The 16,841-nt window shown below is 38.0% G+C and overlaps 1 protein-coding gene across 1 annotated transcript in view; it reads left to right on the forward strand.

Moving 5' to 3' along the window:
* Positions 1 to 16,197, forward strand: part of sema3aa (sema domain, immunoglobulin domain (Ig), short basic domain, secreted, (semaphorin) 3Aa) — a 35,845-nt gene extending 19,648 nt beyond the window's left edge. The window contains exons 4-17 of the mRNA XM_058417528.1: positions 254 to 373; positions 1,910 to 2,003; positions 2,093 to 2,212; positions 3,952 to 4,094; positions 4,548 to 4,662; positions 4,764 to 4,833; positions 5,662 to 5,806; positions 6,343 to 6,562; positions 7,039 to 7,130; positions 8,115 to 8,156; positions 8,241 to 8,398; positions 11,795 to 11,862; positions 11,990 to 12,135; positions 13,741 to 16,197. Of these exons, the coding sequence (XP_058273511.1) occupies positions 254 to 373; positions 1,910 to 2,003; positions 2,093 to 2,212; positions 3,952 to 4,094; positions 4,548 to 4,662; positions 4,764 to 4,833; positions 5,662 to 5,806; positions 6,343 to 6,562; positions 7,039 to 7,130; positions 8,115 to 8,156; positions 8,241 to 8,398; positions 11,795 to 11,862; positions 11,990 to 12,135; positions 13,741 to 14,442 (2,235 nt within the window). The 3' untranslated portion in view covers positions 14,443 to 16,197. The remainder of the gene's footprint in view (positions 1 to 253; positions 374 to 1,909; positions 2,004 to 2,092; positions 2,213 to 3,951; positions 4,095 to 4,547; positions 4,663 to 4,763; positions 4,834 to 5,661; positions 5,807 to 6,342; positions 6,563 to 7,038; positions 7,131 to 8,114; positions 8,157 to 8,240; positions 8,399 to 11,794; positions 11,863 to 11,989; positions 12,136 to 13,740) is intronic.
* Positions 16,198 to 16,841: the final 644 nt, after the last annotated feature.

Here is a 16,841-nt window from a genome sequence, read left to right on the forward strand (position 1 = left end):
CGCCGAAGTTTGCATGCCCCTCATGTACATCTTTATTAATATATCTGCCAATGAAATGAAATGTGGCTGTTTCCTTCAAACAGACAATGATCCAGAACATAATGCAAAATCATCTATAGTGTTAAATGATGTATGCAAAAGGAGAGGTTTGGGTGTTTCCAAAACATTAGGTGGAATAATAGTGTGATTTAATGTTAAATCATATACTGAAGAAGCAGGTTTGTTTACAATCTGTGTCGTATGTCTTTTTCAGAAAGAGTGCTCCAACTTTGTGCGGGTGCTGCAATCCTACAACCAAACACACCTATATGTGTGTGGCACGGGAGCGTTTCATCCCATATGTGCGTACCTGGAGATAGGCAAAAGAGCAGAGGTATACACACACACTCACACACATACGTAACATGCAGTGCTGCAATATTTTATCGCTTATCATTTTAACAAGATTTTTTCTCCTCGCTGCCTCTCATGTAACACATCTCCCAGACAGATTCACATTCACACGCTGCCTCTATAAGGATAGCGAGATTAATTATTCAGAGGATATAATCTCAGGCTAACACTTCCGATGACGCCTTGTGAATGATTTCAGCAGAGAAGTGAAAAATGAGAGAGGGGGAAAGAAGCACATTTGTTGAGAAACGGTGATTCATATGTGGAGAAAGAGCTGGTCTTTAGTTGCAAATAGCTTCTGCTTGAGATTTGGTATTTCTGCCTAATTATTCGGGGTGGAAGTTATTTTGTTGAAGATTATTGTCAATATGCAACACTGAGGAATATTTGGAGTGCAGGATATAGACGATGTGCATTAACTTGGCATTTATTTAGTATGTGGATTTCATTTGGGAACACTTTAAATTCTCTTCATATTTATTTACAAAATTAGTAATAAATCCTGGAATGAATACAAAATATATTGAAGGATTGGAATTAAAATTAAGATATTTTAAGCCTTATCAATTCATTGTAAATCAAAGAATAAATCAGTTTAAAATTATGTTAGTTTATATCTATGGGTCAAGTGCATTTTTTTCTTTCTTTTTTAATTGCAGCAAAATAAGGACAATAGAATCTAATGTAATTTAAATAGGAAATTCAATACTAAGAACAACTTAAGCAAAAAACAATAATAAAAACAATAGAAGAAAGAAAAGAAAAAAATAGAAAGTGACAAAAAAAATAGAAAGTAAAGAGAAGGAAAAAGGATAAATAATAAATATTTTTTTAAATCCATGGAAACAAATCATAATTAAGGAATAAAGCACAATGTGGAATGATGTAATAGGAAAATAATCAACCATGAGTTGGTGTGATGACCTGACACTAAGTCAAGATACTACTTCCCATCCCAAAATTATTGTCAAACAGCAACGTGTTTTATTGTTTTTACACCACACCAAATAGTCACCAATTATTTTTATTTGTAATGTCATCCTTTTTAACCATTTAAATGCTGTGGAACATCCGCAAAACGAGTTTGTTCCTATTATCACTTACTTTACAACACGTTATAAACAGTCCTTCTAGAACCAGTCATTTTTTTCTCTCTTGAAGTGAAAGAAACAAAAGAAATTGCAATTTCTTGTATTATAATAGCAAAGCCGCAAACTCCTTCATCCTGAAGGCTGTACTGTCGGTAGTCAAATTACTGGCTCTTATAAAGCGCTGACACTGGAGACTCCTTCCATAAATGTTAAATAAACATTCTTTTTTTTAAAAAAAACTAAAAAAAAAAAACTTCACTGTATTACTGACTATATGTTTTTCTTTCTTAAATAACAAGTACAGTAGTTGTAGTATAATTTTGAAAGCCATTGATTTTTACAAAATTATGTAAATGTCAAAAAATCACAATACAAGTGAGGTTTCTTTCTTTTATTTATTTATTTATTTATTTTTATTTTTACAGGACAACATTTTTAGGTTGGACACATCCCACTTTGAGAACGGCCGTGGGAAAAGCCCCTATGACCCAAAGATGCTCTCATCCTCTCTGCTGATTGGTGCGTTTCTGCAAAATATTTTGGATATTCTTGATTATCAACAGACTTGCTCTAAATGGATAACTTACTCTATTTTAATTAATGGATAGATGGGGAATTGTATTCCGGAACTTCGGCAGACTTCATGGGACGAGACTTTGCCATTTTCCGAACCCTCGGAGCTCATCACCCGATCCGGACAGAGCAGCATGACTCCAGATGGCTGAATGGTAAGGCAGACCATGTGTTTAAAAGACAGCTGATGATTGAGAGAAGAAAAGCAAGTAGGTGTGTGTCTATGCGAGAAAGTCTGCGGAGGAGATTAACTGCCCCTGAATGTTTCCTCTGACAGATCGTCTGAATTAGTTGGGACTTACATGACACAAAAGATCAATTTCTTCTTTAAGAGGCGGCATCGTATTTTCCCAGGATGCTAATCCCCCTCTCATCTGGCCCTGTTATCGGTTCTTATTTCAGCCATCAAACGCCCAGACCCTGGGTCACCATCACTGCCATAAACACTGCCATATTGTCATAAGAAAAGATGCTTTTGTGAAGGTATTCTTCGCACCTTAATCCCCGTCATCTGTTTCCACGGATACTTCAGATCTCACCTTCATTGTGCCTCTTTGAATGCTGTCTCTCTATCACAAAAGAGCCAGTGCCGTTCACAGGATTAGTCCAATGGCCATTCTATCAAGCCCTTATCAACAGACACACGGTCTCTTCAGAAAACTAACACACTGCTTTCAAAGCTATTGACTGTTTGCATCAAAGGAGCTTTTTGTCCATTTTTTAAAAGAAAAACTCTTGACCATGTATTCATGATTCACATATTTACACTGTTATAATACACTTATAATACGTTTATATGTTGTATATTAGTAGTCTATTTGCTAGAAGTCTGTGCCTTCTAAAATTGTTATTAAAATAGTAATAATATATGTTGACTACTACTGAGGATGAAAGGCTCAAACACAAAGGTCTGACAGACAAAAACTTGACAAAAAAAGTACCTTTAAAAATGGCAAGTCCAAATTTATTCAGTTTTTTAATTTTCTGTAACCATTTGATCCAGTTCTGGTTGTGGCTCCAGTATCTGTCCCATGCGCAAAGCGGTAAAACTACTTCAACTGGATGAAAGAACAGGATTCATTTTTCAAACCTGACACGTAAATGTTGACTTTCTGTGATAGCTGTACTCATGTTCAACACGTGTGAATCACAACACAGCTGAATGTGTGTTGTGGTGATGTCACATGATGCTTTTTGGCCCAAATCTGCAGAAAATCTGCTGTAATTTTGAAAAATTGCAAACACCTCAGAATATTGCAGAGTTTGCTTGATTTTGCATTCATTTCTGTGATCTCAAAATCATAAAATCCTGGACGGACCGATATGCGTGTCATGTGAATTGCATTTGAGGCAAAGGGGAGCAGAGATGGACATGTTGTGAGTGGGGATGAAGCTAATTTTATTCTAAAACAAAAAAAAAAAAAATGTAAAAAGAAGTCAGAAATGAAGTTATTGATCAAATACAAGGCTAGTATTGGGAATCACTGTTGATGTTGATGAGTTATTTTTGCATCAACTCCCTGAATTACTTGACATTTATATGTGTACCGATAATGAACAAAGGTTATGAGAAGGTTAATGAGTAAAAAAGAATAGGTTGAGGAATGATTGAAGAGCAGATGTATGACTTTTCTGTTGTTGTTTAAAAAGACACACACAAACTGATCCACATCCAGACAAATATATTTTGTATGATTGTAGTTTTCTGCATCATTTAATTGATTGTGTGGTTTTAAACAGCACCGGTTGTCTATGTGCTTGTATTCCATTAGGGAAAAAGTCAGTTTAAATGTGTTGTCACACTGTGGTCTAAGGACCTCTTGAGATTAACTCTTAAGATTAAAGATTAACATCTTTAATTATTATTATTTCTTGTTTCTTATACTTTCACCAGATCCCAAGTTTGTTGGAATTCACCTTATCCCTGAGAGCGATAACCCAGAGGACGACAAAATCTTCCTGTTTTTCAAAGAGAATGCCATGGACGGAGAACACACAGGCAAAGCCACCATCTCCAGAATAGCACAACTGTGTAAGGTAACAATATACATACCTCCACACTTCCACACAAGTAACTCTTATAGATAAATCTATGATCTCTTGGTTCTACAGTAAAATGTTCAGTTGTGATTGGAGATTGTGATTGTGAGTCTCAATCTCAGTGACGTCACAGCCATCCATGGCTGGGAATAAAGAGTATGATGTAACCCTGCTGTCTGAGTGTGAGGGAATCTTTCCCTGTCAATCACAACAGCACTAGGAAATTGTCAGTGTCCGTAAGATCACGTATGCAGAAGATTTTGCTGCCCTGTGATGCATGAGCAGCAGTTTAAAAAGATGTTAGGCTTGGAGGGGGCATGTGTTTGCCTTCATTCTGTCCATTTAGTAATTGAGTTGGGAATCAACAGAAAATTATGAACCCTTAGCTATTTTTTTTTTATACGTGTATCTGTATGTGATGTGTTTTGTGTGTCTCTGTGTGTTATCCAGAATGATGAGGGAGGACACAGGAGTCTGGTGAACAAATGGACTACGTTTCTAAAAGCTAAACTGACCTGTTCTGTCCCAGGGCTTAACGGCATTGATACACACTTCGATGAGCTCCGTAAGTGGGTGTTCATTTTTACACTCAAAAGAGCTACACGAGATAACAAAAATCACTCTATGTACAAGAAGAATGAATTTTGCAATGTTCTGCCCTTTCAGAGGACGTGTTTTTAATGAGTGCCAAAGACCCGAAGAACCCAGTGATCTATGCAGTCTTCACTACCTCCAGGTAAAAGCAATCAATCTCTTTCAATCGTTTTCCTTTACCTTAATAAATAGATGCAGGTCAGATGTGGATCATGATGCAGCTCAATGTGCCTCCTTCCTGTAATCTGTCAGATCTAAAGAAATTCCCCTTTTATCCCATATTCAAACTCCTATTTACTGTACCTGCTGCCTGATCAGCAGCATCTCAGCCCAGTCTGGAGGAAATGCGATTAAAATGGGAAGCCAAGTGGAACAAAAGCAGACAAACTAGTTACATGAGAAGGCCAGACTTTGTGGATAATGGATGAGCATGCGGTGCTTTCACACATATTGCCTCTGTTTATGCAAGCGAGATAAGAGGAAGGGAGCAAGCACATCATGATTAATTACTGTCAAGCAGCGAGAAAAAAAGTGTGGTCAGACAGAGCGAACTCAGCACTCCCTCCTCGCCGCATATCTAATGTATGCAAAGAACACGACCCTTGAAAATTCAATTACCAGCTTTGAGGAATTAGGCTGCTTTAATTGGCTTTCCAAGTGCTCTGTTCAAGAGATGAATAGAAGTGCATTCTGGGAACTGGCATTTAATATTACTACTTAATGAACCTCCAAGGCTACAGCACTGGATCAATGTTTTATCTAAGTGTGTGTGGGTACATGTGTGTATACGTGGCTATGACCTTGAGTGTGTACAAAAGAAACAGTAAGATCATTTCCCCTGTGCCAAATTGAATTTTTCCATTAATTAACATTTTACAAATGCATTTATCTTCCTTCAATTTTTTGATTAGTTTTAGTTATTTTTTTATTCTGTCAAATAAAACATCATTTTCTTCATTTACTTGCACAGTAACATCTTTCGTGGGTCAGCGATCTGCATGTACAGCATGGCTGACATCAGGAGGGTGTTTCTGGGCCCCTATGCCCACAGAGATGGCCCAAATTACCAGTGGGTGCCCTTCCAAGGCAGGGTCCCATACCCCCGCCCTGGCACAGTAAGTTAAATTTGTACTTTAGTATAAAATAATATAACTTGTGCACATTTAAGCCAATTGTATGTATAATTATATTGGTTATATGAACTTAAACTATAGTCCTATTGCTCCATTCTGATTGGTCAGACCACTTGTTCTAACACATTATAGTTTCTATAGTAACAAGAAATGGAGGAACTTGTTTGGTAAAGGATCAACAAATAGACTTAATTAGTGTGTACTGATTATGGTCACCTTTTTCTGTGTGCAGACTGTTATTTTTAGGTATTTGTTTGGAAATTTTTGGAAAGAGTCAGCATTTAGAAACTGTCAAAAAGTAAACTGTCAGCTATAACTAACACTAGTAAGTCTTCAGGACAGGTGACTTTGCACTTTCAAGTCTTTCAGTAACATGACAGGCTGCATTTTTTGTCTTGTTAACTTCAAGACAAAGAAAAAGAGGTTGCTGAGGGTACAAGCCATGCCAACAGTCACACAAAGTCTAGACCGGAGCATCTCCAGCTTTAACCTCATCTTCTTTTCCCCCCCTTCCACAGTGCCCCAGTAAAACCTTTGGTGGTTTTGACACGACCAAAGACCTTCCCGATGATGTTATTACATTTGCCCGTCTGCATCCTGCCATGTATAACCCAGTGCAGCCGGTTGGTGGACGACCTATCGTGGTGCGCACAGATGCAGAGTACCAGTTCACCCAGCTGGTGGTGGACCGTGTAGAGGCTGAGGATGGGCAGTATGATGTCATGTTCATTGGCACAGGCTAGTAACTATTCATCATGACACTGAAGAACTACACATAGTTTTGGACCACCACTGACCAGACATTATTATGATTGATGGACTTTTCAAAACATATTTACAGCAACATTGTAATAGTATGCTGCTTGTTCATGTATATCAGACGTAGTACTACAATGGCTTAAAATAAGTGTTCATCCTTCTTGAACATTTTGAAACTGAATTATACTTAATTGGGATTTACATCATGACCTCCATTGCACATCACATAAGATCCTATAATGCTCCAGATGTTGTCAAAGAACATACCTATACAAAGAGCATTCGGGAAAAAAGGAGCTACCTAAACTAATCTGAAACTAAATCACTGGAAAAGTATCTAAGAAGCAACCAAGAATTCACTTCCCCACATGATGCTAACACCACTATGCTTTGCTTTCCAATGAAATGGCCATTGAGTTTACTGTATGTGTGTATATATGTGTATGTATGAACAGATATGGGGACAGTGCTGAAGGTGGTGACCATCCCCAGAGAGAGCTGGCATGACCTGGAAGAGGTGGTGCTGGAGGAGATGACCGTCTTTAGGGTATGCTCCTCAATATTCAAAATAGCAAGAGTTATTGCATAACCACACAATTGTTTTACAGTCCCACAATTTATGCACAACCCTATAATCATTGCACAGTCCCTAGTTATTGCAGTGCCTTTATTAATACATAAATCTGTTATTATACAAAACCGTAATGGTTGCACAATCCCACAGTTTTTGCACAGTCCCACAGACACTGCATGGCTTCAAAATGAGTTAAAAATCCTACAGTTCGTGCACGACCTCATTACTTTTGCACACTTTATTGTAGTTAAACCGTATAATAATTCCTATTTAATATCTTTATTGAAGCAGGCGCAAATGAATTTTTAAACGGTTTTAATTTGCACATTGGCACTCTATATTTTCTGCCAGAAGGTAGCAGCTGGTACTCAGAGTGGAGGACATGGGATTGAGTCCACCACTATCTTCTGTGCTCAAGTAAACAAACTGCATTCATAGATGCCCTGGAGAGACAGTTTCAGTTTTTCCTATGACTTTCAATACTGTCTATGCTATGGAACTAAGATTTTGACTTAACAGAAAGGCTACTGTACCATGCCTTCAACCCATGACCAATTTAACTCTCTAAAACCAGAGAAATAGCAAGTTTATTGCTGATTCCATACACTGTAAGCGTTCTTTCAGCAAAGGTTTTCTATATGGATGCATTATCAATATGTACACTGAGATATTTGTAGGAACATACTTTATTTTTAATTTTTATTTAGCCTTTTTAAAAGGAAAAGCACATTGAGATAAATACACTTTTTTAAAAACACCTGGGTTAACGGGAATGGTGTGGATGATTTCCTGACTATGGTTGTTGTTGTTGTTGTTGTTGACCTTCTGCTGCTCCCTATTTGGAGACACCGCAGCAACTTTTTATTTGATTTTGGCACAGGTTTTACTCTGGATGCCTTTGATTTCCTGGTCTAAGTGAAAAATAGCCATAACTCTGAGCTGTTTTTTTCTGTGTAGGAACCCACCCCTATCACTGCTATGGAACTCTCTACTAAACAAGTAAGTCTACACCTGATAGCTGGTTGATATCACCTTGTGTGTGGCTCAGGAAATGTTACATTGGTTTGTGTTTTCTTCCAACAGCAACAGCTGTACCTGGGTTCAACAGTGGGAATATCACAGATGCCGCTGCATCGCTGTGAGGTGTATGGCAAAGCGTGTGCGGAATGCTGTTTGGCCAGAGACCCATATTGCGCCTGGGACGGCACTGAGTGCTCCAGATACTTCCCCACCGCTAAGAGGTCAGGACTTGCATTCAGACCTACTTACAGTTGAGTGCAAAGCACTTCATACCCTTAGGGCAAAAGGAATAAGACAAAAAAATTTTTGTACCAAGAAGAGTTTCATTTTATAATGCAAAATGCACTCATTTGTGCCAATCAGTCCATCTGGAAATATACCTCTAAGAGGATTCATTCAGCATTCCGCAGTCTGACCGCCACACATCATTCCACAAGTATTCATAAGCCAAGCAGTACAAATTCTACCTCTAAATATACACATTTATTTCCCACAGTCTCATACTATACATACACCATACACCACCCTTAGAGTCCAGTTCTGCCGTTTTTAAATATAATCGACCACCTACATCTCATATACCACAGGATAGGAGCTCCACACATCTCAGTAAATAATATAGAACACACACACCCATACACACACATATATACACACAAAGCTCTCTCAGCTCTTTACCACAAGCACATATCATTTCTCCTGTAAAATATACACCACTTTCTATCCTGTAGTGGGGATACCATGTGCAGCCATGATATTATGGCATTTCCTCTTTGGCATATGTGGACATGGCGACACCCTTCTCATCAAAGAAATATTTTATTCCACCAATCCAGCAATAAAGAACAAACTTCTCAGACCTGTTCCGTTATGTGTGTGTGTTTGTGTGTGTGTGGACGGATAGAATTACAGGGTGTGACACATCAAGATGGAGTGTAAGAGGAAGAGGGATTTAAAAAGTGGATATATTCAGATCCGGGGGAAGCAAGTAATTAGGAAATGGAGGGAAATTACACAAACAGATGATGTTTAAAGTTCTTGCCTATATCTTTAACGTGAGTCTGATCCAGAGGTGCAGCTGGTGGGATTTCAGGTCTGAGCCATCATAAATCACAATTTTAAATTGTCAGTAGGTCATTAATATGACATACAAAGAGCAAAGATAATTACAAACATGAAAGACAACACAATTTCTGCAGTAACTGTGCTGAATATAGTCATAAATGGACAACAACAACAAAAAAATCATTATCTAAGGTGCAGGATGAACATGTCCCTTAGTTTGTATTTGTACTTAGTACTTAGTTTGTACATTTGATGGGCTATGGTGAGAATGAATGAGAATAATTATGGTGTGGATTAACCAATCATAATCAATCTTTTTCTTTTAAATAGATCTGGCTCTTTATTAGGAATGCCCATAAAGACACATTAACATTATTTATATGGCAAAATTGGTTAATTGTAAATTATTATTATTATTATTATTATTATTATTATTATTATTATTATTATTACTAAAAAAATCCACAAATCCTCTTATCCGAGATTCATTTTATAACCTGTTCAAATATTAAGTTCAGTGATTTGCCTTTCAGTTCTTGAGGCACGAATTAAGCCTGTTTAATTCAAGTCACCAGTCAAACAGGTTAACTATAAAATTAAAAAATAAAACTTAATAATTAATATAGCTTTGGTCATAGTGAGTTGATAATGGTGGGATTTCCACTACTGCAACAAAATTAAAAAATCACCTACCCCCGGCTATGCTTCATGGACCGCACTCTGAGAACCACTGCCTTAAATAATTAAAATGAGAAGTAATGAATATCATCAACCGAACTGCATGAGCATGTCACACTTCACTCGTACAGATCATGCTGTGATTTTATTTAACATAATTCCTCATTCCCCAAAATTAATTCCTAGCTATGTCACAGGTCTAATCTTTGGATTTTCCCCCCCAAAGTCATGTTTAAGAAGCGTGACTTGACTCACATTCTTTTAAAAAAAAACAAGCCTGGGTTCCAGTTTTTATTTCAGTGCAGGAAATCCTTATAATTAGGTTTAAGCAGTTGTAAAAAATGAACAGGGATATGACGCTCTGCCTTGTTCTTCAGCATGTGGTAGCATAAAGATAGCACAAAACTGCAATAACAGGCCTAACTTGAGCTTGGACCAGGCACCAGACTGAAAGTGGCTTCTAGGACTGCAGACTCCTATTTTAACTGGACATCAGAAGGGACTACAGAGTGGAGGCCCATAATGAATCAATGGAAAGTCTCCCAGCCATGAGTCATTTTGCTGTGTGCACCAACTGGCCTTCCAGCATTCAGTTTGTGTGCCAGTGTATTTTCTTCCCCTGGCTGAGAAGTACTGTGCGTTGCTAAAGTTGCTTTCTTAGATTAGAGCAACAGTGCACTCTAGTGGTGTTGTGTTGGCCAAAATGGAAACTGTGATCCGTGAAACTGAGCCCTGTGCATTAAACACTCTCAGTTGTGTTTGGTCAGAAGGTGCTGAATCATTTTCTAACCTTGACAAGCTGCAAGGTTTAATCTACTTGTTCTAATACATTATAGACTTACTGTATATGTCAGACATGCCAAGTAGTCCAATTAAATAACATGTGTCACTGTTCCTATGGTGATGTTTTCTATGTGGAACTGTCTATTTAGCAGTTTTGAATGGAGACTCCAGTGTCAGTGTTTTGTGACCTTTACATTTACAAACGTAAATTTTCTGGTTAACTCTGAGAAAAAGTGTTGCTGCCACTCCCTCTACTGATATCAGGGAAGTTTCTTGCCATATAACCGCTCAGAGAGAGTGATTGAATAGCAAAACTCTTGAATGATGAACAAGGAGTATTTATACAGAAGAAAGATGTTATATTTTGTGTTATCTAATGATAAACAGACATTGTGGTTGATGTGTTCGTTGGTGGTTTGGCGAATTTATTACAAAAGGATTATCTAAATTACGAAGCACATGTTTATCTAAAGAGGACAGGAAGAATTTCTAGGACAAAACAAAATATATCACGATCATAAGATAAGGTCATAAAACAAACAGTATTATAGCAGAGCGTGCCAAGATTTATTCAGAATGTATCAGTAACGCTACAAAAAATAAAGTACTGTAACCTTACATTTTCCAACAAAGTAGGTCACAGTTTCTCAATTACATAACAAGCTGGGCTTTTTTATTTTTTCCTTATTAACTCTTTTAAAAGAAAGAGAGTAAAAGAAAGGTTGGTGAGAAAATGGCTGCTTGTAGCTGGTATAACATAAGGGATGGCAGGAACTAATTTGTTTTGTGGATATTCTACAATGATTGTGACTATAAGTGGATAAAATGTATAGTGGATCATTCTTTAATTAATTGAAAATAAGTTATTAACATTTATGTAGACTAAGCAGAATAAAACATGCTTTGTGCTGGTCTGCATTGCACTGCAACATTAATGATTTCTACCTGAGTTCCAAGTTACTATTTAGTTATTTAGTAACAATTATAAATTATTCATTAAATACAGTGAATTTTATAGAAAATAGATAAAGAGAGTATGCTTTTAGAGTCAAATAGTTCTCTTGAATTACATCATTAATCTTCTTCTGCAGGAGAACAAGACGTCAAGACATCAGAAATGGAGATCCTCTGTCTCAGTGCTCTGATCTGCAACACAATGGTAATCACACACACACACACACACACACACACGTGTCATCATAATCAAATGCACACAAAAAACAAATCAAAAGAAAATGCACTGCAGGTGACTGAACGTGTATATGTGTCTGGTCTGTTTGCTGTAGATGATCTGGAGGGCTACAGCAGTGTAGAAGAGAGGAATGTATATGGAGTAGAGAACAGCAGTATGTTCCTGGAGTGTAGCTCGAAATCTCAGAGAGCTCTCATCTACTGGCAGCTACAGAAGCCCAATGATGAGCGAAAGCTTGAGGTAAGACCTGCACACACACAGCTGGTCCATTTTTTTTTGTTGGTGGTGCCAGATGGTTTGAGTATTTCAAAAAGTCCTGAAATCCTTTCACGTACATGAAATGGTGCAAAAAAGGAATGTCCTGTTAATGGTAAAGATCAGAGGTGAACGGTCAGACTGCTTATAGCTTGCAGACTGCTTTAAATAACCACTCTTTACAACTGTGGTGAGCAGAAAATCATCTCAAATCGTTACCCTTATGATTTTATGCTTTATGCTGCTGCCACATGATTGGCTGATTGAGTATCTGCACAAATAACCAGGTACACAGGTGTTCTGTCGAGTGCATTTCAAATGGAACGTATTTATTTGTGCTTGACATATAAAGGCTAAAACATGATACTCTAGTCCAGGAATCATCAAATGTCAGAGTCATCAAATCCTCCAACATATCACAACAGGCATTCAGATGTGCTTGCAGGTAATATCATTGGAGTGTGATCACTGAGTGCAAGCATACTCACATTAACAGCTAAAGGTGCTACAGTAAACTCTTAGTCTGAAATATCTGTGCTGTTAGACACAGTTTTGGAAAGAAACCTTTCGGTTTTGTCTAAAACTTGGCACAGCAGTTACCTTTAAAATACTAAACATTTAAGATGTTGTGGATTACATTTAATCTTACGTTGAAAACATAGATAAAGACAGAGATGCACCTTTACTGTGTGACATTCAGCTCTGTTTTTATGGAGTGTGCAAGGTAACTGTGTTACACACGAGTTAGAGTGAAAGACACGCAGATCAAATGTTGTTGTTTTTTTTTTTATTAAAATGCCAATCAGTGTAATAATCTCTTATTGAATTATGGTGTACATTGTTAATAGATCATTATTTGTGCTCATATCAAATCTAACTGAAGTCTTTCACTAAGCATCTGGGAAATATGAACACAACGCATGATTTAGCTCGCTCTAAGACTTACTGGTTATTTCATATTGTCAGTTTAAAGGTAGTTAACAGTGGAAATGAGGTAAAATATCAACCTTTCCATCAGATATGTTGTAATTGCTAAGACGCTCCAGTTGCACTTAGAATACTAGAATACTAAGAGCGTGGTTTAAAATGAATTATTACAATTTTGTATCTTTGTCGATGCTTCATCTTCATATCTCACTTCATAACTAGAGAATGGTGTAGCTTTTGTCTGACTGAAGATTTTATTATGGCTGACAAAGGATACACACACACACACACACACACTCACACACACAGCTGTATTGCTCTTACAGATAGTAATCTTAAACAGTACTGCACCCCTCACCCTGAAATAGTAATGATGATAATTTAATAACTCTCCTTTTACATCCCTCCCACTGTGGAAGAAAGCCTTCTCACAGAATGTTTAAACATCCCTTCACCCCATGGATGACCCAACACTCCTCAACCCAGCACGCAGAAGCAGTTCTATTTACAGTAATCAGCTTAGAATAATTATTAATGATATTATACAACAGGACGTGAAATAAAGATTTGGATAAAACGCATATATAAATTGATGTAAAGTGAAACTATAAGCAATAGTGTTTCATATATTTTTGGAACTTATGATTTAACTGTCTGTTTCAGATTAAGCTGGATGACAGGGTGAGTCACACCGAGCGTGGCTTGTTGATCCGCAGCCTGACGCAAGCTGACACCGGAGTGTATCACTGCCATGCTGTGGAGCACGGCTTCATCCAGCCACTCCTGCGCCTCACACTGCAGGTCATCCCGTCTCAGCGTGTGGGGGAGCTGCTTCTGCGGACCAGTGCTGCTGAACGAGACTCGACTTCCAAACAAAAAATCTGGTACCGAGACTTCCTCAGTTTGCTGGAGCACCCAGACCTGAACAGTGTGGACGAGTTCTGTGAGCATGTCTGGAAAAAGGAGCGCAAGCAACGAGGCAAGAAAGCGCCGAAAGCAGGGCTCGGACTCGCTCAGGCTCAAGCTCAGGCACAGAAGAGCAGCCAGAATTTACAGACTTCAGCCCAGATTCAGAATGATGGCCCCAAAGCGACAATTGTTCCAAATCTGCCCAAAATACAGAGAAGCCAAGTTCCACAAGGGACCACCAGCACAGATAACCAGAGCCCCAAGCCGAGTCCAAGCACCACCTTGAAACTCTCAAGCACTCAGGCAACCCAGAACCAGGGGAGTCAGGGAAAGAGGGGCAACTCACCAGCCCGAAGAACATCAGGCAGCACAGCCAAGTGGAAACAGCTCCAGGAGAATAAGAGGGGACGCAACCGGCGCACCCATGAGCAACAGAGACCACCTCGCAGTGTGTGAAACAAACAAATACACACATAAACACACATATACACACATATACATGCATCCATTTACACATGCCGACGTCGATTCAGCAGCCCTCATACATGTGTATGTTGCAAACATTTAAACAAAAGCACAAAACTACTAGTTGTACTAGTTGGAGAAATGTCACTGCTTTACCAGAGGAAGCACAATTACAGTGGCATAACAGAGAAAAAACATTTCACAGTAACGTGTATAGTTAAGGACTGATACACCTTCCTGTACATAGAAAAGTTTCTAGAGTGTGTGGGTCCCCTAAGACTCGTTACTCCTGGACTGAGAGTGGGGGAATTGCCATTTCCAAGACTGCTTCCACTGCTGAAACATCTGTTGCAAAAGTGGTCGAAAAGCTTCCATGGAAACCAAGATGATTTATTCAGGAATAAAACCCGAATGTTGACTATTTACTCAAATTCTTCCTGGAGGATTGTACCTGTTACTATGGTTATGGATCTGACAATGTGGACTGCATTTCCAGCCCTAAAGATAACTATAAAAAAATTAAAAAAAAAAAAATACTATGGGAACTTCTCGCTCTGATTCACAACAACAGTGTTATAGGAGTAACTATAGTGGACACTGTAAAAATAACGGCGTATCCATGCATACAAGACGTGGTTGGCCAAAACGTTAGCATGTGTTGCTACCAGCCCGTCTGACCCTTGTAACCCTTTGACTTAAATGTTAGCCTAATTATTTGTTGTATATTCATAATAAACGAATCACAAAACAAATGGACTAAAAAGTCAAAAAGCGTGGAAACTATTTGCCCCACAAATAGTACAGAATTCAGATATGTTGTGCATGATGTTTAATTGAATACAAAATCTTTTCTTTTTTTTTTTTTCGGATTAAGTTGCATAGCAAAACTATTCAACAAATTACAGGGGGTCTTAAGGAATTTAGCTATTTGATTTCATTTAAAATAAAATTTAAAAAAAAGTCTTGTGCCAACCGTTGCATCGAAGGTGCTATGTTTGGTTATTGCCACATCATCAAAAAAAAAAAAAGTTTTTTATTTTTTAAGTTATTTTTATGCCTCATACAAATGTGCTCTTGCAGTCTATGTTGTAGCTTAGGCTGAAAGTGTAAATATATACAGTCAGACACCACATGACTATTTATTGCTGATTTTTAAAGGGTTACAGTTATTTTTGATATTGTAATGTTTTGAGCTCAAATGTAAACAAAAGTGACTGAAATATGACAAAGCACATGGAAGGACCAATAATCTGCCTTTTTTTAGTTGAACATATTGTTAACACATTACTCCTAAGAACCCAGAAACATGCAAAAATTTTGGTTAATTTTTTAAATATCTTTTTTTTTCTGTCAATGACTCTCTCTCTCTCTCTCTCTCTCTCTGTCACTATGTCTCTCTTTACTCTTCAGATTTTCTCTGTAATGCCCCCCAAACAGATCTGTCTATATTTCTGTACTGTATTTGTATGAATGACTCATTCATGGAATTGCAAAATAATATGGAGCTATGAACAATTTGTAAGAATGCCATTAGATGTGAGACTCCTGTAGAAATGTGTAGGCTAAACATTTGACTGACAGCCACTCAGTACGAACCGCATGTGCATTCGAACCCTAGTGTATCTCCTTTTACTGTCAGTGTTTTGTGTGTGATAACTTCCTTTCCATGAATATAAAAGATGTGAACATTTTTGTTTCGTTTTAATAAGACAATAAAAAATACCCGCCCCTTTTGTGCATTATAAAGCTGTAATCTTTTGTACAAATACCTCCCCCAGAACTGTATGATGTTTCAATGCAATACAGAGCGCTCCCAGTGTTTGTTGCTTCAGACATGTTTTGTCTGGTGGAGATGGGGAATCTAAGGGAGACAGGAGCTCTTATAACTGTCACTGGGTGTTTCTGGCATGTTTCGGTTGTCTAAATAAATATTTCCTCTATCATTATATGTTGGTCTTTAATGTTTCTATGTTCCCAGGATTCTTACCTTTGTTTTTGATGGCTTTTCTGTGGTTAGGGATATCTGACTGTCTTTCTGTTAGACATGCTAATACACAAATAGCCGATCAGCTGGCAGTTACTTCCACATAAAGCTTGACAGCCCGTACTGGACACAAGGCTGGCCTGACCATTTTTTCTTCTGTACCAGCAGATCGACTGAAAGGTTAAAAAATATGCTGTGGTAACAGTACCTTTCAAAGGAATGTTTGGTTTGGACACAGATGCTGTATGCACTGACTCATTTAGCAGTAATGATGGCCAGCAAATGCTTCAAATAGTATCCTGTACAAACTGCTTAGCAGTTAGTCCATATCCTATGTACAGCAGAACCATTGTTTTGCGCAGAGGTCAAATGTAAGCCTACTGACCAGCCCCAGTGTGCAGACATT

Source organism: Hemibagrus wyckioides, linkage group LG19 (genome assembly GCF_019097595.1).
Source record: "Hemibagrus wyckioides isolate EC202008001 linkage group LG19, SWU_Hwy_1.0, whole genome shotgun sequence".
NCBI classification, from domain to species: Eukaryota; Metazoa; Chordata; class Actinopteri; order Siluriformes; family Bagridae; genus Hemibagrus; species Hemibagrus wyckioides.